The following is a 24,337-nucleotide window of genomic DNA, read 5'->3' on the forward strand; positions in this document are numbered from 1 at the left end:
GTGCCAACACATGTAATACTTTCAGTATTTTTAAAAACTTCGGTAATTATTTGGGAATTTACCCACTATAGATAATTTGAGGCAAACTTTTTAGAACATAGCGTGTTTAGAAAAACTTTTTGAAATATAATTTGATGAAATACCTAAAATACCATTGTAAAACCTCATTCAATGCCTTGAAGAAATTGTATCCAACTCAAACTTCCACTTTTGGTGAATAGTTGAGAAATTTTAAAAATGATGACCATGACTTCAATCTTCTCTTATAAATTTTTTTTGTTTGTCACTGCCAATCAAGCAAGCAGATATAAATTAAAGAGAGGAAAGTTACAATCGCCTCGGATTTGGGAAATCCATTCAGTTAGACACAAATGCCTTGCAGGCAATCAACGGACTTCTCTTAAAAACTAATGAAAAATAACCTAAAAATCCTCGATTATTCTTCACAAAATCAACCATCATCAACCTCTTAGACAATAATGATAGCAATGACAAAACAAGGAGAATGGAGATGATGATGACAATGATGATGATGATGATGAGGGCATTAAGGTCATTTTCATTATTCTATGAGAGAAGAAAGGGGGCATGTCCTCAATTTCAAAATATAGTGGGTTTATCAAAATTTTGAAGAAAGGGGGCATGTCCTCAATGTCATCAGGTTGAAAACATAAGAGTCCATGTGTTGTTTCTTCAAAATTTTAATTATTTTAAAAGGTTTTCAAATTAAAGTGATTTAGAGTCTTTTAATTTAAAAGGTTAACTATTTTAAGTATTTCTCAAATAATGTCCCAAAAGGTTCATGTAAGGACCACGTTATAGAAAGTAGGCCTCTATCATTTCATAATCTTTAGTAGGAGTCACTTCAATCAATTTTTTTATATAAAATATTTGTCATTTTTTTTTAAAATAAACACAAATTCTAACAAGATGATTTATACATAAGTAACACTAGGAATTGGGGTTCACTTACCCTGGGCTATCATGTGTGTTCAAAATTTGGTGGCTTCCTGATTTACTTTGTTGCAGTTTGACAAACGTTTGTGGGTTTGAGGCATGCAACCAATGGGACTAGTCCATCCAAATGACTATAGGAATATATACCCTACAATATCAAAGAAAGGGGGGAAACATAGATCAATAACTATACACGATCAAGAAATGGTCTCTTGGTACATCTTAAAGACTAAAAATGTGATAGGAAGGTCAAAAATGATATGCATTTAATGAAAATATATATTAAAGTCCATGATTTAATTGAATAAATAATTAAAGTTAAAGTTAAATAACTAAAATAGGTTTCATTTTCTTTAATCTATCTTGATGGCAGGGAACACATCCTTATCAACATGATGGGATGCTTGGTGAGGAGAATGTTGTGTGATAACCAGTTGATTTCGGTATGACACCTCTTAAACCATATCGAATATCAAAGAAAATCTGAGTCTAACTAGGGCCATTGAATTTTTTTAGTTCCCCAAATTATACAGTTTAGAGTTATCGAATTTCTCCAATCCTTCATTAATTTGTTAGTTTCAGTTTGTCGAAAAAACAAATTCAATACCTAGATCCGTCGAATATAGACTTTTTCATATTGTGGTGATTCTCAAATATACACCAAAATTGTAAAACCCCGAGTTTTTTATTCGTATCTCGAGAAAAAATAATTAGTGAAATTTTGATAAATTTCTAAAAGTATGACTTAGGGGTAAATCTTTAGAAGGTTTTTTATCATTTTTAATGGAATCTGACCGTACCAATGGATTCAAAATAATCGAAAAACATACTTTAGCCTATAAACACGCTCAAATGCGAGTCTGAATATATAAGTTACAAAATCCTCAATTATCGAGTCGGACCAAGCTAAAATAATGACTTTTTGCTAAAATAAGAATTTTTAAGATTCGATCATACCATTGGGTTCATAACAAAAAATTATTGAACATGAACTATTTATTTACCATTTTTGGAGCACAGAAAAGTCAAATTATCATCAAAAATAAAAATAACGTCAATTTTAAGATCACTTAAAGCAAAAAATGTAAATATTGTTAAAGATAGAATTTATAAAAATTGACCACACCATTAGATGTAGAACGAAAAATTAGACAAAATAAAATATTCATTCGTTACTTTTAAAGTCCGGATGGTCAAGTTATCGTTAATCGAAACAATAGGTAAAATATCGATTTCGTCCCAAGATTTATATAAATAAACTTTTTTTATTTTTTTCACTATTCACTTTTGTTTTAAACGACCTAAACCAGTCAACGGAATTTTTTTTTTTTTTAAATTTCAAATTTTCAAACTTAGATCCTTCACGAACGGGTCATCGTTGACTTCCGCCGCAGAAGGAAAAAATGTCCATAACCTCGACATCTACAAAATCCACCCAAGATCTTTTTGTTTCATCTTCGCTTTCACCCTGTATCGTAAAAAATCAGCCTTATATATATATATATATATGGGATTTCGAAAATTCGACCTGGATTTCGCTTATTTCAGGATCAAACTGTCCTCTATCACAGAAGGGAGAAAAGATGACGGCATCGAAATCTTCAAAACCACTAGGTTAAACTCAAAATCAGTCATCTCGAAATTCAATTAGTCTTGATTTTCATGCCAATTATCTTGATTTCTGCGTACGTACTTCAATCCTTTCGCACAGAGATTGTAAGGAACTCTCAATTTCTATTAGTAATCGTACATTGTGAAAATTGCATTTAAGATTTTATTAAAAATTTGTGATGTGTTTCCAAAAATATAGAATTATTTTTATTATTTCAAATTTACGCTAAAACTTGCATATTTGATATGTTTAATTGTATTTTATAACAAATTATATGTGGGTAGGATATTTTAATAAGTTATTTCCATCAGTTGGGCCCTGCGCATTGTTCGGACCCCATTTTGATCTAAGTTTTGTACTTTTTCAATGTTATTGATAAATGAATTTCATAATTGGAAATATGATTTAATATTCAATTAACTCGTATCGAGTTGATGAATATCAAAAAGTAGATATTTTGTTTGAGAGATTGAAAACTGTAAAATTCATAAAAAGAGTATGAAAACGGTAAATGTCATAATCACACCCGATGGGTGATACCTGCATTTTGCATTGTTGTGTTGTGTGTAGGTTGGTGAACGGGTATCCAGATATAATATTACTGATTACATATTTACTTACTTTTTGTTAGCGCGAGGCGATGTTTCTTTTTCCGTTCAGTTATTTATTTTAGGTTGGGTGGCCACAATTAACTGGTAGAAAACTGGATATCCATTCTCAACCTTGTATTGTTAATTTCTCTTTTGTTTTCAAATAAAAATTATATATATATATATATATATATATATGTAGCTATTTTGTGAGCTGTTAAAAAGTCTGTGAATGCTTGAAAGGATAGTGCGTCATATCATCCGGGGTAGTATACTATCATGCAATGTACGGTAGGGACCATCAAGCTCATACGAGGTATGGGACTCGTATGAGAATGGAGTCACAATTGGAATCCGGGTTCATTCTTCTCTATCTTTACTAGTGAACTTGTTATGTAAAGGTGGCCGTATACGAATAGTTTGTATATTTGAAAATCACATGCACGCCTAATAGGCATAGACGAAGATGATTAGTCAATGATTACTAACAATCTATAGTAGTCAAACATTTTGACACATCGAAAAGAGAACCATTGCTTACGGTCACGTCAAATAGTCAGCCTGAGTCGGATAAATGGTCAATCAAGTGAGGTAAGTGCAGCAACTGACCACAAAATCAGGAACCAAAAGCCAATAAAGAATATGAAACATCATGCCTCGACTGAGAGCGATCCAGTCGTGAATCCCAACTTTTTAATTCCATTACTCCAACATTGTGTATTATGTATATGTTGTCTTATTTTGATATATAAAATAAAATGCATGTTTAATGTTTTCATTTGATAAATTAGATTTGTATATAAAGAAAATGTTATGGTAAGTATTGTTGATTAATGAAATGTCAGTTTTAAAATGTTTAGTTACTCATCCTTAGTTATATGTATCAGTTTATAGTAGTTTTTTTTCTTTAAAACTTTGTATTGTTAAAATGATTCAGTATGCTTATTTGTTCATGTTAGGAGGGGTTATTGGTAGAAATTGTTTGTTTTCCTACTGGATAATCATTGTTACTCACCCTTTCCTTCTTATTTTTTTAATTTCAGAGCCTAGAGTTGGCGAGGCAGGCGTAGAACCAGCAAATGGGGACCATCTGGTGAGTCAGATAGATGACCATAATCCATTACCTGGTGAGTACTAGAGTTATTACCCCTAGTGGTATCAGTTAGACCAAAAGTATTATAGATTTTGTTCTTAGCGTTAGGACTTTTGTTAAAGTGAAAATTTTTTGTATAATCTCGTGTATAAATTTTTTTTTCCGCACTCTGATATATCGTACATTATTAGATGTATATAGGCTTCTGGTAGTATTCTATTTTGTATGTATATATGCAGGATTGTATGTCGTTTATCAGGTACAGGTTGAACGCCTTGGAATGCTAATATAAACAGAAGAGATTATGCCAAAATTTTGAGATGTCACCTACTACCTTGAGATCTGACATGGGATTTTGTGTTAGTATATAACAAGGTGCCACAAAAATCCTAGTGGATATTTCAAAATTACCCATAATTTTATAACTTCCCTAAAATCATGTGTAGTTATATGATTTTTAGGGATAAGGAATCCCCCGACCCACACTACGTGGGGATGAGAATATGGGATCACTTTGGCTATGGTCATTTGAACCATTCTCTTATGGTCAATACAAGATCCTTTTTCTATCGGTCATTAGGACATTTAAGAAATTGTATGAAGTAGCCACCATCTTTTCTGGGTGTAAGAGGTCACCCAAGAATTATCTTCAATGTTTGCGAACACAATTAGCTGATCACCTTATCAGGTCTGCAATCAACCATTCTACATGTAAGTGCTTTGTTGTGCATGGGGAAGGTGTTAGTAGGGGTGTCAATGGGTGGATTCCGATTCAATTCCAAAGGAACTTTGAACCATAACCATTATATTTAGTTCGGTTTCGGGCCAAGTTCCAAAATAAATGGAATCGGAACCGCCAAAAAACATAGGGTACCCATCAGTTCCAGTTCTCAAGAGTTGAATGGGAAAAAAAGTATTTCGAACATTATAAAAAAAGTTCTTTAAAAAAATTAACATATTATGAACAAAATTATTAACTTAGTTATAATTTGTTCTCCTAAAGATACAAATTAATGATTTTTTTTCAAAAATAAAAATTTATCTTAGTTAAAAGTAACAAATTTTTAGAAATGTAACTCATTTTAAGCTACAATTGATAATTTATATGAAAAATTTAAGAATTTTATATAATATGCATTTATTTTGAAATTAAAAAAATACCTTAAATTATCTATAGTATGTAAAGAAATGACAAAATATATATGTTCTGGCTACTGGATACCTATTGGATAGAACCTATTGGTTTTGGTCCATATCGGTTCAATTCCATTTTAGATCCGGTTCTAATCGGTTCCAATAAAAAGGGAATTGAAACTGGGGTTTTCTATTTCAACTCTAATTCAATTTTTCGTTAAATGGGTACCCATTGACACCCCTAGGTGTTAGGCACCCCAAATCACCCCCATTTGTGGTTTAATGGTTAACTTTGTTATGATGTCTTGGCTTATGTCTTTTTGAATACACTGGATGAAAGAAAAAGATTGAACATTATAATATAATCCTAAATTCACTTATGTACTAGAATTTTTGGTGTGTTCACCACAATTCCTTTCATCCCAATTTGAATGAATCAAAGCTTTAGTCTTGTGAAAAAATTTAGAAATAATGAAAGGGTTTGAAAAAAAAAAATGTCAAAGCTAGGTTATGGAGAAATTCCCTAATAGATTTGCTTGTTAGGGTGTAGTACATGTGCACCATACTACCTTCATCCCGGTTTGCGAAATATAGTTAGAAAGTTCCCAGTTCCAAATGTTCTAACATGTCTATGTCTAGAAATTTTCGATGCACACACATATCACTATATTTCATTTCTCATATATTTGATGGGTAAAAAACCCTAACCTTGATTTAATACTCAATTTATTGGATCCATGTGTTTATTTGTGTGAAAATAACCAAATGACAATGCAAAAAAGGTTTAAAATAGATGACGGGTGTGTCAAAATCTCGAAGGGATTTGACCACAATGGTAATGCATTTTGAAATGAGTTGAGAACGACTTTGCAAAAATATATTTATCAAAAAAATACTTTTCAAGAAACTTTCTTTTTGAAAAAGGCTTTCCTAACTTGATTGAGTCTAACCCCTAAATTGAGTTTGTTCGAGGACCTTTTTCTAAAATTGTGAATCAATTTGACCGATATGAATCCTGAGGAACATACAAAATTGGGACTCAGGTTGTGGACATTTTGATCAATTATAAAACTTGCTAAATAAATGCAGAGATAGAGATGTAAAATAAGACTTTGGGTAAGTCGAATTTGTTCCACAGGGTAGTTGGGATTCAAAAGCTCATTCGGATTAAAATGCCAAAACAGAATTAGAAAACATATTGAATTTAAAAACAAACCAGATTTGTTGCACAAATAAGATGAAAATCAACTTGTAAATTGAAATCTAAATAGAAAATAGAGATTGAAAATATAAGAAAGAAGCTTAGAGAATTCAAGTCTACCATTGCAAGTCATCCAAAATGCTATTTAATTTTAAATATGACTCAATCCATGTAGCAAGTCATTGCTCGTGGATTGAAAAATGATTTGATGTAACCATTGATTGGAACCCAAATGTGTCCATGAAGATCTCAGATCTAGACAAGATTATCCGACTTATACTTCCATTCGTCACAAAGCATGAGTATTCTTGAGCTTATCTAAGTAACACTCATCAAAGTTGAAATAGAAGTGTAAATTATATGATCTTATCATGAAGAGTTTTACAGAATTAACATGTAAAATAGAAATAACGAATTGAAACAACATTAATAAAGTGAACTTGCTCTGGCATTCTTGACTTCTCTAATGAGAGTTTAGCCGATTATCGTAAGGATTATAATTGTAGAAAATAATAAAAGAAATGAGAAGACGGGTGAAAAAGAAGATGCACTTTAATCCTTCTTTAATAACTTCCAAAAGAACTACAATAAGAAATAAAATAAACAATTGATCCTTTCACTACTACACAAACTCTCTCTAAAAGAAAAATCAGGAAAAATACAGAGAAATTAGGGAGAAGAAGAGTGTCAAGAGGGACCCAAGAGAGGACCCCTTCTCTGAAATCAACCCTCCAATTTATAACATTCGTATTTGGGTAATCGGGTTGATTTGGCGAATGATTTGACCCGAAGGACCCATTCAGTTACAACCACCGAAGCTTTTCAAACATCTCATGTAAATCTCGAGGATAAATTCCTCGAGAGCATCGCGGAGCACCCAAGCCCAACTGCGGTGTGGTGACGTGGCACCCTTTTCAGCTCATTTTCGATTATTTTTCTCCTTTTTGCACACACATTGTAACCGACTTTGTTAATCGTTTGACAACTTTCACGTGCGCTTTATTTATCTGCATTTAACAATAATATCTCATTAGGTCTATTAATTTGGATAAATAATTTAATTTTGCAATTATTTATAGAAACTAACAATTATATGATGATAATTTTAGTGTAATTACGGTCCCAAAATCGAATAATTGGGACCTTATCACCTTTTTCTCTTTTTTTGAGTCTTTATTAAATTGCTAATGATTTTTTTACTTGAAAATTTTCACTTAGTGTGAACTTGATTGAGGTGTCAAGGGCACATGTCTATTGATCATTTCCTTGTGTATCCCAAAGAAAAAAATCAACAATTCTGTGCCCTGCTAGGTAAATTGAGTTAGATTGACTGAAAATTTTGAAGTCAGAAAATCATGACTCGTATTAAATTAAAAGGTTGGAACAAGGTTAGGTTCCAAATTCCAATGACTCATGAAGAATGACTAATGAGGAAGAAGCATATAAGGGTAATGTTTACTTCGTAAAGTACATTTTAATATATTGAGTAATATATAATATACTTAAATATCAATTTTACTCTTGGATCATTCTTTTACTCTACTCACTCCTTCACCACTTACTATCTCTTGTAAAGAAACATATTCTCTTTTACTATTTATAACTAATAACTTTTAGAAAATAAACATACTTTCTTTAATAAATTGTGCATTCAAAATTAGTTATGACCATAATATGGTCCATTGCTATTATATTTCACTTACACTATGTCAAGGGTTTTGGTTGCATTTTTCGTGATATTTATATAACTTGATTAGTACCAACAATGACACTATACTACTCATCTCCTCCAATTAATCACAACAAAATAGTTCATGATCAATATTATTATTTATTAGTAAATAAATAATAAATATACATTTTAATGATTGAAGCTGCTTCTTCTCTAAAGGTATCATAATAATTTTATAATTTCAATAATATCTTATAATGTTCATCTTTTGTTGCCTTCTAATTGTCAAAAACTCATGATTATTTAACTTTTATATTTATTTTTAACAACATACATGACTAATATTTATTTAAAACTAAAAAAAATACTAGATATGCTCGATGGACGAAGGTTTCCAATATTTTTATAATAGGCCCTCATTACAAAGATTTGAGAGTTGTGATTGGGATGCCATTAGAAGTTCTCTCATATATTTTCTTTTAAAATTAGATTTCTATTTTTTGATTTAGAATTTTATATGAATCTAATCATAATCACAAACAACTACTGAAATTATTTATTATAATTTGAGACAAATCTTTCTAATGTTAGAACTTAGCAGAGTGTGTTTTAATCTCACTTAATGAAGCTGTGATAAATAATTTAACAAATCGGGTGTAATAAGTAAAAGTTAGGTGCCAAACATCATCTCTAATTTTAAAATTTTAATTAAGAAAAGAAACATTACAAGTAACCAAAACATTCATGCAATTTCTACCGTAACCTTTCTCTGACATTCAAAAACCCTATCGCTCTCTCTCTCTCTCTTTCTCCCACTTGTTTACATGTACGCTTGTGTCAGTATCTACTCAAAGATTTCACCATCTTCGTTCGGCACAGCCGGACCAAATTAGACCGACTGCACATTGAGAAACTGACACCTAACCTACCAACCAAACTTCATTAATGGCGTAATAACAGCTGCAACCATCACCAACCTTCAAATCCCACCTTTACATGTACCAGTTTGCTTCCTACAAAGTGGAACGAGCGGTGACTCCATAGTTAAATGCCCCTTTTAAGTTCAAGCTTTCTTTGCTAAGTTCTTGAAAAATGGGGCAAAGAGGGGTTGTTTCTCTGCCTATAATCGTAGTTCTCTCGACTATCTCTTATATATACTATACAACTGTGTTTGTGTTTATAGACGGTTGGTTGGGACTGAGGACTTCACAGGGGTTGATGAATGCTGTTGGTTTCACTATAATTGCTTGCATGTGCATTGTGACCTATGGAGTTGCGATCATGAGGGATCCAGGTCGCATTCCCTCTAGTTATGTACCTGATATTGAAGATTCGGAGACTCAGATCCATGAAATCAAGAGGAAGGTTAGATGATCAACTCTCTCTCTCTCGGGTTTCTTTGATTGCTTTATCATTATTTTCTCTGTTTTGAATTAGGAATTAGGGTTTCAATTCCTGTTTATTGTTTCTTGGATTGTACGAAGGTTGTGCAATATGTTCTGTAATTTTGGTTGTTTGATCTTTATATGAAAGTTGTGATTTTTTGTTTTTTTTTTTTTGTTTAAATAAATAAGTGTAGAAATCCAGCAACTAAGCAATTTTTGGTTTGAATTTCAAATCCAATGTTCAGTTGGTTTGACACATTGCAAAGCAACTTTGAGGTTGTTGGTTCAAGTCCAGCTTACCCATAAAAGAAAATAAAAAATTTCAATCCAATTTGTACTTTGGATTTCAAATGTGCCATGGTACACAATCTACAGAGAGCATTCTGTAACCCTGAGAGTTGAGTCTCAAGTTCTATTTCTATAAATCAGCTTACGAGTTCAAATTTTCTAATAGGGCATAGTGACAGCTACAATCTTGTTTTTTCTCCCTAATCTTTATACTCTTTCTAACTTTCTGTTTATTTGGATCATGGTTTTAATTCTCAGTCAAGATCGTGACAACTCGGGCTATTCATCTTGGTATCCTAGGCACCCAAATGAGATATTGTGACTAGTCCATCGAATTGACTTGGCCGAGTGGACTGGTTTTGGTGTTTTATCATCTAAATATAATTTATTTTTAAGAATTTAGATGTTTCTAATCTATATAAAATGAGATATGTGATTGAGCATCTATTAATCCAGTTTATAATAGAAAATAATTAATTTTTAAGTTTGTGTGTGTGTTAATAAAATAAACTTAAATCGTTGAAAGGGTTTTACTTGTCGAGTCAAGAGGATTTGTTTGAGTCATCTAGGTCTCAGTGGGTGCTGAAACAAGATAGAACACCTTGTTTAAAATCTATGGCCCTGATAGGAAGTAAATATGGTGAAGTTGGTTTGGGCATGTACAAAGATACCAATGACAACACCAAAGAGAAGGAACATATTCATGCAAGTGGAAATATTTTGAAAAGGCTGGCGTTTGACCTAAGATGATGTGGATTAAATTATTTAAAAAATGATGAGACTTGAAGTAGCATGTAGAGATGTGTTGGAGTGCAAAAGCTTTCGAATGAGTAGATTAAGATTGAGTATGTGGAATGTACCTTCAATATCAATAAACATGACATGAGGAGGAACGTTTGATGAAAAATGATGGCGAGAAATACCTTGAAAAGACCATTTTTCGTTATACTCAATCGATAGAAGTAATATCGATTGATAAAAAGTACTATGACGAGTATCTCGATTTACTTTCTCTCACTATTCACGCTTTCAAGGTCCGTTGAAAGCAAATTGGAAAGGCTTATGAGAAATTTCTTGTAGAATGATAGGAATGGTAGGAGGAAGTATCACCTAGTTAGATGGAAGGTTATCTGCATGCCTAAGAAGAATGGGGGGTTGGGGATTAGGAGTCTTAGATTAGCTAATAAAGCGCTTTTAGGGAAGTGGCTTTGGAGGTTTGGGAAGAAAATGGGAAGTTTGTGGAGGAGGTCATTATGGCCAAGTACGGGGACAAGAGACTAGGTTGGTATAGTGGCGAGGTTAATAACTCGTATGGGTGTATAGTTTGGAAGGGGATTCTCAAAGTGAAGGAGGAGTTTGATAAAGGGCTTAGATTCAAAGCGGTTATAGGAGATAAGGTTAGATTCTGGGAGGATAATAGGTGTGGCACATCACCTCTAGCTACTCAATTTTCGTCATTGTAAGCTTGTTTGCTGAAAAAAAATTACTTGATCCAGCAGTGTTTGATCCGTAATGATTCCAGCTCTACTTGGGATTTGGAGTTTAGGAGAAATTTTAATGATTGGGAGCTAACAGATGTGACATCTTTCCTTGATCTACTGCATTCGTCTCTTCTCGATGAAAGTGAACAGGACAGGTGGGAATGGACGAGGGCAAAGGATTTGAGATTCTCTGTCAGATCCTTCTGTAAATGGCTCAACCCTTATGCAGAGCGACCATTTCTCAGGTCCATTACTTGGTCCAACTCATTTCCCTTTAAAATCTCCTTCTTTGTTTGGTTAGCTTTCCTTGGGAAGATTCTTACGATGGACAATTTAATTACTTGGGGTTGGATCATTCCCAATTATTGTCCCCTCTGTATGAAGGATGGGGAGTTTGTCGACCATATTTTAATTCATTCGTATAATATTTGATCAACTTTCCTTGGTCTATTCCATATTCAGTGGGTCTTTCCTCGTAAGTTCTCCTCATTGTTAGAGGGGTCGGCTAATAATGATTCTTCTTCAAGAGAAAGATATCTTTGGGCTATTCTTCCCTCGGTTATTACTTGGGGGGTGTGGAACGAAAGAAATAATAGGGTGTTCAATAATAAGATGAGCAGCTCTCATGTCAGTTTCATGGAGATCTTGGGCCTGATGTATCTTTTTGGTCGAAACAAAATATAGATTTCACGGGGGTTACTTTTGATGACTTTGTTTTTAGAGGAACTCTTTATGTAATCATTGATGTTTTAGCCTTCATTTGTTTTTTATTTTTTAGAGGCTTCCTCTGCCTCCTTGTATTGTGTTTTCCCTCTTTTTATCAATATATTATACTTAAATAAAAAAAATAATCGAGGGTTTGGAAGTAGATGGTTGAGTGACAGATGCGGAACACGTATCGGAAAATGCATTGTGGGTAGAGTCAAGGCATACCCATTTGTCCCAATAATAATCTTTGGTGTGCCTTGTCTTATCACAATAGTTACATTTTCAATTGGACTTATTAGTACTACGGTCAGCGATAGTACCACCACCACGACCCCCACGGGTTCCACCATGGCCACCACAATTACCACTATGACCACCACCGTGAATACTACCGCATCCGTTACGAAGAGTCCCACAAGTACCATTACTAGTGACTAAGGTAGATGACTCCTTAAAATAAGGAGCTGAGTGATTAAGTGAGGCCCTTTGAAGTAGAGAATAGGAATTTGCTTCAGTAGGAAGTCATTTACTAGCCAAATCTGATCCTTGAAGATACTGCACTCTGAGTTAAGATTGGACAACAGTAATGCGACTGAAACTCTTCCCATTGACGTTGAACTTCCAAATCAGTGCCTAGAGCTTGATAGAGCAATAGTTCTTCCAATATACCTTTTAGATTACTGTAATGTTTGTTCAGGGGTTTATCACCTTGTTTGATAGTGAACATGCGTTCAAACAACTCAAACACCCTAGTCACATCACTCTCTTGAGAGTACATCTCTATAAGAGAGCTTTAGATCTTCTTTGCAGTATCATGGAGTTGGACATTAGAAGCCACAAATGGTCCATGCTTAACCAAAGACAAATCATAACCAATGAATTTTCACTCAACCAGTCTTTATAGTTCTTTGAATCCCCAGGAGGAGGATCTTCAATAAAGTACTTTACTTTCTTCTTGGGTCATAGGAGCACCTTTATAGCATGGGACCAAGAATGATAATTATTTCTATTCAGTCGTACCGAAGTAATTTGCTTGGTTGAATCATCACTTGGAGAGTTACGTTCATCCATTAGACCAACCATGAAGAAGAGTAAATACACAACGAGGGAGGCAACAACCGTTGTAAAAGGCACCTAAGAGGGGCGGCAAGGGTTGGAGGTGAAAAGGGAAAAAAAATAAAAATCCACCGTTTTTGGGAAGTCAAAAACCCAATTTCGGCCAAAAGAAAATGGCCTAGACACCACCCACCGCAATTAAACCTTCTAAAAAGTTTGAAGAACAGCACCATGCAGCCCCAAAACTCATTCACAACCAACCACAAGTAAACAATCATGCCCTAGATGTGTCGATACACATGTAGGGTTTATCTTGCACCACCAAAACGAACCGAAGTTCTTTTCACTACAAAACTGCAGAAATAAGTGTTTAAAAACCCCCAAAAAAAAAAAAATTGGGAGAGAAGAAGAAAAAAAAACTTTGCTTTGATACTAAGTAGAGAGCCAAAACGGTCTAGAGCAAGTAGAAGAGGAGAAATAGGGGAGAAGAAGATTAGGGAGAGAGGGAGCTGAACACTGACTTAATTCTAGGGTTCGGCCTCTCCTCCTATGTATTAAAAACCAATGAATAATAAAGTATGTGGGGCCTACCCCATTACTTAAAAAAGGCCAATAGGGGCTGTTGCACATAGTAGTAATAGCCCTAGGCCAGTTGCACAAACACAAACAGCCCTAGGGCTGTTAGAAAATAACAGAATTCTAACAAACAATTCTAATATTAAATGAAAAGAAATTTTTTATGAAGGCAATGATATGACCAGCTATTCTTTATGAAGTTGACTATTGGGTGGTCAAGGAGCGACATAGTAATAGATTGAGTCTTGCAGAGATGAAGATGTTGAGATGGCCTAGAGGAAATACTAAGAAAGAGAAAATTAGAAATGAATGCATTCTAGAAAATGTGGGAGTAATTCCAACAAGTGATAAACTAAGACAAAGCAATTGAGATGGTTTGGGCTTATTCAATGAAGGCCAATTACTGACGTAGTTAGAAAGAATACGCAAGGTAAAGGATGTAAATGAGAGAAAGGAATACCCAAAGGAACGTGGATGAAAGCGGATATGAACACACTTTCAATAGTAGATGACGTGGCTCTAGACATAATTGTATAGGGGAACCAGATTGGTTCAACTCATCCAAATCTTTAGGATAAGGCTATGATGATGATGATGACGGTTGAAGTAGTAAAGAAATATCTCTAGAAATTCCTTGTCTGGAGATATAATAGCTCTAGATAGAATTGAAAGGTGGAATACAGTTCATGTTGTGGATCACAGTATTTATGAATTGTGGTAAGGCATGTATGATGATGATGTCAACAGCGTTATTTGTTGTTGTATGCTGTTAAATTTTGGAGATCCTACTGTTTTCCATAATGTTCTCATGATTAACCATTGTTTTATTACAAAAGAAAGAAAAACACACACATTACTTCTGGTTGTTTTGTTTAATGCCTTGATGCTACTATGTTGCTTCATGGAGTTTGAGTTGCTACGATCGGTGAAGTTGGTTCTCTAGTCTCGAGTTAAATCTAGTTTCGTGTTATCTTAATCACTGACCAGCTGCTAGGATTTGAAGAAGATTAGACACATTACCCAGTCACTACTTTGACAGTAACTGGTATTTTCTGCTTTGAAAAAACATATTTTTTTCTTAGAAAATTTGAAATAATGCAAATATCCTGTCAACCATACTCAAATACCCTTAGATGTAGGTAAGAGCAGAGCCTCAATTTACACTAATGACATGTGGAATTTAAGCACCACATAAGAACCAGAGCATAGGGGAAACTCAGTTCTGAAGCCCCTAACCAGTGCCTCTCACTGGAGATGCTTTTCACATAAGACCCAATGGATGGAAACATGGACAAGATATTAAGATCCCATTTGGATAGAAAGTAGAAAGTATCTAGGATGAAAGTAGCTTTTGGAGAATGTGATATTTAGAAAGTAGAAAGTAGTTTTCTTTTGCTTCTTAAAAAGTTAAGATTTTTTACTTTTTAAAAGTAGTTTTCTAAAATGAATCAAACAAACTTTTTAATTTTGTACCTTTCAAAATTAAAAAAGTTACTTTTTATGTGTATCTAAACAGGCTCTAATTTAATGAGAAAAACTTTCCTTCACTTCTTTTGCCATTTGGGATTGGATTCTCAATTTGTAATATCTCCTCCAAGGGCTCTGTTTTTCATTTCTTTGTTTGATAGAATCCACCTTTCTTGAAGCAAAAGAAAAACTAAGTGGATGATGTCTCGACCTTAATTCTCACCTTCAAAGCTTTGGTCCATTTTTGAATGAAAGGATTGAGATTTGATGAACTTTTGTTTAAATGGGAAGACATTTCATTTTATTTCTAGCTTTTTCTTTGAAAAGTGAGATCCTTTCTCACCACCCCTTCTATCTTGTATGTCTAGACCTTAATTCTTGCCTTCAAAACTTCGGTACATTTTGGAGTGAAAAGGATTGAGATTTGTAGACCTTTTTTAAATGGAAAGACATTGCAGTTTACTTCTAGTTTTTCTTTGGAAAGTGAGATCCTTTCTCACTATCCCGTCTTTCTTGTATTTCTAATGAGACTTTTAACAATAAAAACAACAAATGTCCTCGTGCTGTCATTGAAGTGAAGCTCATAAATCAACTTCCCCAGTGTAATACATGGGTTGAAGTTGATTCTTGAATTCAACACCCAATTAAGTTTTCAGTGTTGATGAAGCTTCGTGGCCTCGTTGCATAGACCATGTTTTCCAGTCCAAGAATGGATGTACGAAACTGTATAGTTAACTGGCTCGGACAAGCCTCATTTTATGTCGTTGATTTCAGTAGTTATCCTGTAACAAGGGAAGCAGTATATGAAGTTATTTTTCATAGACATGCCTTCGATAATTATAGCTTGTACCATTGGCTTCAGAATTTTCATTTTGTCTTATTATGGTTGGTGGGGCAAATTTACATGTTTAAATCACAACCAACATCTTTTATGTTGATAATTTTGTGGATGTCTCGGCTAATACAATTTTGTTGATGCTAGGCAGATGGGCATGCATGACATACCAACATTTATTGCTGTGCCACATTTGAAGTTTTTCTTTTAGTTCTTTTTATTTTTTATGCTGGTACTTCATTTAGAAGTTTAAGTTGATCTCATCCAAAACCTTACATACTGACCCCCACAAAGCCAATAAGTTGGCACATATAATTTATTCATATGTTTGAGTTTTTTTTTTCCGAATATTTTAGTTCATTTTATGATTTATTTAAATGAGTTGGTGTATATTGATATCATAGAAACCACATATATGAATGCTACGTTGTGTCCGATATGGAAAATTCTTAGAAAGCACTGTCTTGTTACATAGTTTGTGGTTTTCTTTCAGGGTGGAGATCTGAGATATTGCCAGAAGTGTTCCCAGTATAAGCCTCCTCGAGCACATCATTGTCGTGTTTGCAAAAGATGTGTTTTGCGAATGGTTTGTTTAGCTATATACATTCATGATTCATTTGTTCTCTCATAAGTTGCCAAATAGGTGATACAGTTATAATCTCTCAAATGCAGGACCACCATTGTGTCTGGATCAATAACTGTGTGGGCCATGCAAACTATAAGGTTTTCTTTGTATCTGTGATGTATGCCCTAATTGCATCCATTCATTCACTGGTATGATCTAATGCCTATTTCATTGTTTGTGACCATTGTCTTTCAACTCAATTGCTCAATCCCAGATAACCCTCTAAAACATGAGAAAAATTTATGTATTAAAAATGAATGTTGGATTGTCTCAGGTCTTGCTTGTAAATTGTGCTGCTCATGATGCTCAAAATGATGAGTTGCAGAATGAAGGCTCTTCCAGAATCTCTTATGTATGTTCTACAAACAACTTTATTGTTAGAAATGATATCTAAGACCTTAGACCGATATACTCATGAATGGGCCACTGCAGGTCATTTCCGGGGTTTTGCTGTTCCCCTTAACCGTGGCATTAAGCATCCTCTTGGGCTGGCATATATTCCTCATTTTGCAGAACAAAACCACAATCGAGGTTTGGATTTTTTATTATTAAATATAGATAGTTTGATGAGCTTATGTCTGCCAGCTTGTGTGACTAAATTTCCCATTTATTTTGTTTGATGGCTTTTGTCATAATAGTATCATGAAGGAGTGAGAGCAATGTTGCTTGCAGAAAAGATTGGGAATGTCTATTGGCATCCATATGATCTTGGTCCCTATGAAAATTTAACAACAGTAAGAACACTATTCCCATTTTTTTTTCCTGGCAATCTTATGGAATTGTGGTTTCAAATCTTGTCCGAGACCGAGATGATTCGGGTGAGTCATCTTGGTATTGTCCATTAACGAAACGACTAGACAAGGCGTCTCAAGCCTGCGGAATCTCATGATATAAATGAGCTGACTTGGCCGTGTCAACCGGGATTTTATATATTTTTATTAAAATAATTCATTTTTTTAGAATTTAAATAGATATTATCTAAATAAAATATGATTTCATGATTAAACATCTTCTAATCAAACCTTATTTCATAAAAATATTTATTATCACTATTTATATATATATGGGAAGTGTTCGGAGACCCTAAAGAGCCAAACATTTTTCAATATATGGGCTAGAAGTTTTGGAATGGACTAATTTTTTGTGAGGATGATCTCCTCACCATAGAGATCATCCTCACAAAAAATCAGCCCATTCCAAAACTCCTAACCCATATATTGCAAAAAATGTTTGGCTCTCTTTAGGGCCTCCTAATGCTCCCTATATATATATATATGGATAAATAAGTATAAACCAAGTTAAATGGTTTATCTTGTGTGAGACAAGTTGACTCATCTGAGACAACTCGGTCTTGTCCATGAATGAGACGAGACGTCAAAGCGAGATTTAAAACCATGTATAGAATATTGCCGTCACTTCATAAGAGTTGGGTAGTTGGCTTGTTTCTTTGCTAATACTTGAGTATTTCATTCCCTGGCCAAAAATACATTATATACCTTTTATAAAAACCAAAAGACTTATATGGATGGGCATATAAAAGCATATGTGGTGTTGCATCTCATCACTTCACATAAACTTTTCAAGTAAATCTGTTTTTATGATCTTTCTTAGGTTCTGGGTCCAAGCCCTTTCACATGGGTGTGTCCAACTTCAAGACACATTGGTTCAGGCCTACTATTCCGTACATCTTATGATAACAAGGTCTCCACTTCATCTTCAACATAGTTTTTTGGGTGGCTTAGCTGCAACCTATTTTTTCTCAACACGGACGAGATGGCCCAATGTGTAAATTACAGCTCAGGTATCTTAAATGATTTGAACCAAACAGATACCAGACCATAGCAAAGTTATTTTGATGTTTTTTAAGAAATAGAATACTTCTGAAAACAGTGTTTTGTGTCTGATTTATATCATGTAGAAAGGGGAGTTGTTCCCCACTTACCTTACGTTGCCCAAAGAAAAAGGAAAAGAAACACATGAAATTAGAGTGTTTACTACAGAGGAGCTGAGCTGATTATTCTTTTGTACAAAGCACTAAGGGTGCAATCCTGATCCCACTATAGAATAAAAACCATTGTTGTGATTTCTCTGATGATTGAATGGAATGTTTTGCTTAGAGTCATACTGACCGATTGTGGTGATCTTGACCATCGAAATTAAGTTTTTTGAACTTTCATCAAATCTGGTAGTTCTACAGCGCTGACGAGATGTTAATAGGTTTTGGGCCTGAACACTCTTCCTTGATGTGTTCTACGTAACTTTCTCTCATAAAACAACCTTAGTTCTTATGGCATCCTATATTATTGCATAAGGCACCAATATTTCTCTTTATCTTTTTTTTTTTTTTTTTTTTTTTGCTTCAAAGAAATCTAGTGATGGTGATGGCTACCATAAAAGAGTGGAGAATGGTAAAAAGGCCACCTCTTCATTTGCTATTTGAGGTGGTTGGTCTCTAGTGGAAACTTCTGATTTTATTCCTTGATAAACTTAGTTATATTCTTCTAGTTTTTTTTCAACTTGCAAGATCCAGGAGACCCACAAAGCTAACTACACAATAAGTGGGGAATTTTGAGACCCAATGGTGAGCTTGTCACCTTTAAGAACTGGAGAAAATACCCGCAATGCATATCGAAACAGGTTCAGATCAAACGCTACACTTTCTAACTTTAGCATTTGATTATTGATCTAAAATTAAATTTATATTTTGCCAAAATAATGAATAGCGGTGTAAATCCAACCCGCTAAACAAAGTAGGCATAGGGTCTTATTCTTGAGCCCACAAAGGTCAGGCTTATTCTTGAGACCCCAAAGGTAGGGTCGGAGTCAAGTTTTTCAACCCATTAATGCCCAACCCACTCCCCACCATATATATAGAGAGAGAGAGAGAGAGAGAGAGAGATGTATGATTTTATAATAAAAAAATATTATAAATAATATGATTTTTGTCATGTTTCACTATTTTACAATTATGAAAGGTGTTGGATCAAAATATATATATATATATATATATATATATATATATAGGGGGTGGTTCATGGGACATATGTAAAAACTTATGTAAAAACAATGGCTTTTCAAAATATGGGTTAGAGATTTTGGATTGAGCTGATTTTTGCGAGGATGGTCACTATGATGAGAAGATCATCCTCACAAAAAATCAGCTCAATCTGAAACTTCTAAATACATCAAAAGTTATTTACAAATTATTGGCAAAACTTGACAGAGAATCGATGGTCCACATTCTAAATCACTTTTAATGGGGTTAGAAGTTTCAGATTTGACTGATTTCTTTTTCGGATGATCTTCCCATCATAGAGATCATCCTCACAAAAAATTAGTTCAATCCGAAACTTCATAACCATATTTTTAAAAATTTGTTAATGTTACATTGTTTTTTCATATGTCCCTCGATCCATTCTCATATATATATATATATATATATATATAGAGAGAGAGAGAGAGAGAGAGAGAGAGAGAGAGAGAGAGAGGGAAATATTTGGCATCTTACTATTTGTCCTATATCGGTAAGAAATTTTAGAATTGACTGATTTTTTTGTGAGGATGATGTCTATGGTGACGTAATCATCCTCACAAAAAATCACAGCCTATTCCAAAACTTCTAGCCACATGTTTACAAATTGAATCGTGGACTGTCCATTTTTTGTAAATCACTTTTGATGGGGTTAGAAGTTTTGGAATGAGTTGATTTTGGTGAGAATGATCTCATTATAAAGATCATCCTCTCCAAACTTGTAACTCATGTAGGACAAAACATATAAGGGCAAAACGTAAGGTAAATAGGAGGGCGTGAGTTAGGTAGACTCCAAAACCAGAACCAAATAACAATCTTTCATATATAATGCACATTAACATCCTTAGTTACAATGTCCATTAGATCTATGGAGAAATCAATAGGATCAAGAATTACAAAACCCAAAGATGGGAGCATTAATGTTCAGCTCTCTATAGTTGAAATCTATTATTTCTAACTTTCTCATGACATCAGTTCATCAGCTGCTTCAATCACTGTTTATCGGATTTTTGTACACCCACAAATTGTTCTTTCTTGATGAAATATTCCAAACCTGCTTTAAAATGCCAACAAGATTTCGTGCCTGCCCAGAGGAATTTGAAGATCCTTTCTACTTGTCTGATCCACTTTCTTTGGAAGCATCAAGGCATTCATCCAATATATATGGGAGCTCTCTTAATTATACAATATACATAAGTGTCCGATCTTTGTCTTAATTAAAAAGAATTAGAGTTGAGTGTAAATTTTTTATTTTATGAAATACTTTATGTATTCTTTCTAAACCACACATGCTACAGTTGGAACCTAGCTCGACCTGGATTTAATGAACTTGCAATTTTTGAACTCTACGTCACCTTTACGGCCTCAAGATCAAGACCCTAAACCTTGTTTTTCTTGTATCGGGCTGGATTAAAGGGCATTGAAAGGCACTAATATGGCCCAAATTTAAAATGGAAAAAAAAAAAAATTGGGAAGATCTATACAATGTTGAGATTGTAAAATGAAAAAATAAATGAAAATTTGAAGTGTCAGCATCGACATTTGAATGTTGAGATCAACATTTTGAAGTGTTGATGTCGACATTTAAAGCGTTGGTCTCAACAAGATAAAAAATAAAAAGCCACCAGCATTGAGACGATAAGAAAGTTGGTCTTAACACATTAAAAGTCGATCTCATTGCTTGAAACACTATGATTTGACCTAATTTTTTCCTAAGTTCCATTTCTAATATATATAGACCTTATATGGGTATCGTTCGATAGACAATATTGGGAGACAAGGATTAAGCTGATTTTTTTGTGAGGATAATCACTAAGGAGACCATCATTACAAAATATCAACCCAATCTGAAACTACTAATCCCATCAAAACTGATTTACAAATTAATGATAAAAAATAGACGGCCCACAATTCTAAACACTTTTGATGGGGTTAGACATTTCAGATTAGGCCGATTTTTTGTGTGGATGATCTCCTCACCATAGACATCATCCTTACAAAAAATCAGCCCATTTCAAAACCTCTATCCCATACAGGACAACGTGTTGTCTCCCTAACACTGTATGTCGAACGATGTATATATATAGATAATACATTTTGGGTATTGTGAGAATATCTATCCAGTGTCGACCTAGAAAGATAAAAATATTTGAATCATTGAGGTCGACATTTGAAGTGTTCAGATTGATGCTTCAAACGTGGAGATCAATGCTTCAAAATATCGATCTCGACACTACAAACATTGATCACAACACTTCAAAATTTTCGAACTCCAAGTACCTAAAATGCATATATTATAAAGGCAAAGCAAAAAATTTGGATCAAACATTATAACAAAATCTTCAAAATTACAAGTACATTTTTATATGTCGATCGTTAATTCCTTATCACAAAACATCAAAATAGATCAAAAGTTATATTTAAATATTTGAAATTATGAGTATATCATTTTTCATTTGTTTTTCACATTTACAAATTGTTGAAATGAATCACAATTGCCAGGTGTGAACTCAGTTTTTTTTTTGAGAAATGACTACACACAATGTGAAAAAAGCACATGTTCGACACCCCAAGGACGTTGAATTTCATGAAATTCGACGGACTAAGGTGTCGAATTTTTTATTATCGAGTTAATTTTTCGACAGGCCAAAACCGTCAAATTAAGGGAGGATGTGAGAAATTCAACTGCTCTAAACTGTCGAATCGGGGGAACATAAAAAATTTGATGACTCTTAACTGTTAAAATTTGATTTCTAAAATTCATTGGCTTTGCTCAGTCAAATTTTCCTATACAATTTTTCAGTTTTCACCTAGTGAGAGTTAAGTGTTAAGAGTGATTCGTATTTTCCACCAATTTTTTTTTTTTTTAATTATTGTACCAAATAGACCGATTTATTGTGTTAATTTTGAAGTGGCATATTTGCTCATTAACATGTTGTTGTGGAATAGCTAAGAAATAATACTTCATTTGGGTGCTTTGGTAATTTTACCAACTTCCCAACCAAAAGATCCACAGTTTTACTTCTCTCTGCTGCTTTGATCCTCCATAAGTAGAAGTGATAAGCACTCAAGGACAGTTCTTTATTTTTGCCAAATCACATTAGAGTTTTACTAAATAAAATATTATTTTATTAATTAAAAAAATATTGGCATTGGGCTAGTGGACACTGATACAAGTTACTAGTGCTTACGTCATTTTATTTTCATTTTTATATATTTTTTCTAATCTACCATTCAATAAAACAATATTAAATGAATTATTAGTCAAAAAATATTAGCTCAGCACACACCGGATTCAGCAAAGCAGCAACTCCAATGGTTGAAGGAATCTGTCTCTCTCTCCAACCGATGACCATAACCATCTAGAATAACAAAACCCAGAAACAAAAATGGATAAAAATAACTAGATAGTGAGAGATCCATTGATGGGCAAACAACCAGATCCAGAAAAAGAAGCCAACAAGGAACAAAATTAAACTCAAAATATTTCCAAACTGGGTACTGAAGATCTCTTTTATATCAAATATTAATCCCTCTTGACAGAGGAATATCAGTTACAAAACGAATCCAAAATCTAAATCCTTCATATATTGGAGATATAAATACTTCTAAAAAGAAAGAAAAAGAAATTTACAAACAAGTATTGATCTTCTCTTCCTTCTCGGACGGTTGAAATCTTAGTTGGGTTTTAAACCCAAAACCCATCACAGAGATAGAAAGAGGAGAGAGAGAGAGAGAGAGAGAGAGAGCAGAGAAAAAGAAGAAGAGATCTCCTGTCTTGCTCTCAAATTTCTCTTTGTTTATCTCAAGAATCTCCATAATCATGCCAACAGACAAGCATAGTGACACAACGCCTCATAATATAAAACCTTGCTCTCTGTTCCTTCACTAAGCTTGCACACTTTCTTGTAAAAGAACCTCTCCTTTTAGAAGAATTCCTCATTAAAGGAGAAGTAGTAGTTGAAGAACGACTCCTTGATCCCTCTTTCTTTGATAATTTCCATTTTTCATCCATATAGAAATGATGAGCAGTAGTAGTAGTAGCAGCAGCAGCCATGAATAAACCTTCTTCTTCCTGCTTTCTATCTATGTAGAGAGAGAGAGAGAGAGATTGATTGATTGATGAGACTGGCAGTGAAGGAGAAGGTGGGGTTTGGAGTTATTTATAGGGAGGTGGGAAATGATAGGGTTGCAGAACCAGATGGTGTGGCAGTGGGTATCACCTGGGCTTGCTTTTACCTCGAGAAGCCCACCATTTTAAATTATTCAGATTTCAGTTAAAAACAAATACATTTTGCAAACCTAGAAGGCGCATTACCGATGCAAACGTCATGAACCTAACTTAATTTTTCGTTTTTACCGAATTGTGTGTTTGGTTTGGCAAACTATCCCCTTCAAGTCAACAACCAGAATTAAATCAAACAAAGAACAACAACATAAAATTTAATGAACTCTGATGGAGAGATTTCTTTTTAAACACCCACTCGATAGTCCATTTTATTAAATTTTTTCTTTCATACTACCCCCTCACCACTCTTTTCAATCGATGAGATGGATGATTTAAATTATTAAGATGGATAATTCAAATTGTTGCAATCTACCTTTATTCTGATGGTCAAGATTGAA

The 24,337-nt window shown here is 33.9% G+C and overlaps 1 protein-coding gene and 1 pseudogene across 1 annotated transcript; one reads left to right on the forward strand and one right to left on the reverse strand.

Annotated features, from left to right (window-relative positions):
• Positions 1-9,004: 9,004 nt before the first annotated feature.
• Positions 9,005-18,764, forward strand: LOC147384555 (putative protein S-acyltransferase 16). The gene is made up of 7 exons (XM_086426554.1): positions 9,005-9,624; positions 16,549-16,641; positions 16,728-16,829; positions 16,955-17,032; positions 17,113-17,211; positions 17,319-17,414; positions 18,292-18,764. Exons 1-7 carry the CDS (start codon positions 9,352-9,354, stop codon positions 18,403-18,405), a joined length of 855 nt encoding a protein of 284 aa, XP_086282680.1. The 5' UTR covers positions 9,005-9,351; the 3' UTR covers positions 18,406-18,764.
• A 4,442-nt stretch (positions 18,765-23,206) lies between these two features.
• Positions 23,207-23,934, reverse strand: LOC147384556 (small polypeptide DEVIL 11 pseudogene; annotated as a pseudogene).
• Positions 23,935-24,337: the final 403 nt, after the last annotated feature.

Source organism: Akebia trifoliata, chromosome 15 (assembly GCF_017979445.1).
Source record: "Akebia trifoliata isolate Shusen 1 chromosome 15, ASM1797944v1, whole genome shotgun sequence".
NCBI classification, from domain to species: Eukaryota; Viridiplantae; Streptophyta; class Magnoliopsida; order Ranunculales; family Lardizabalaceae; genus Akebia; species Akebia trifoliata.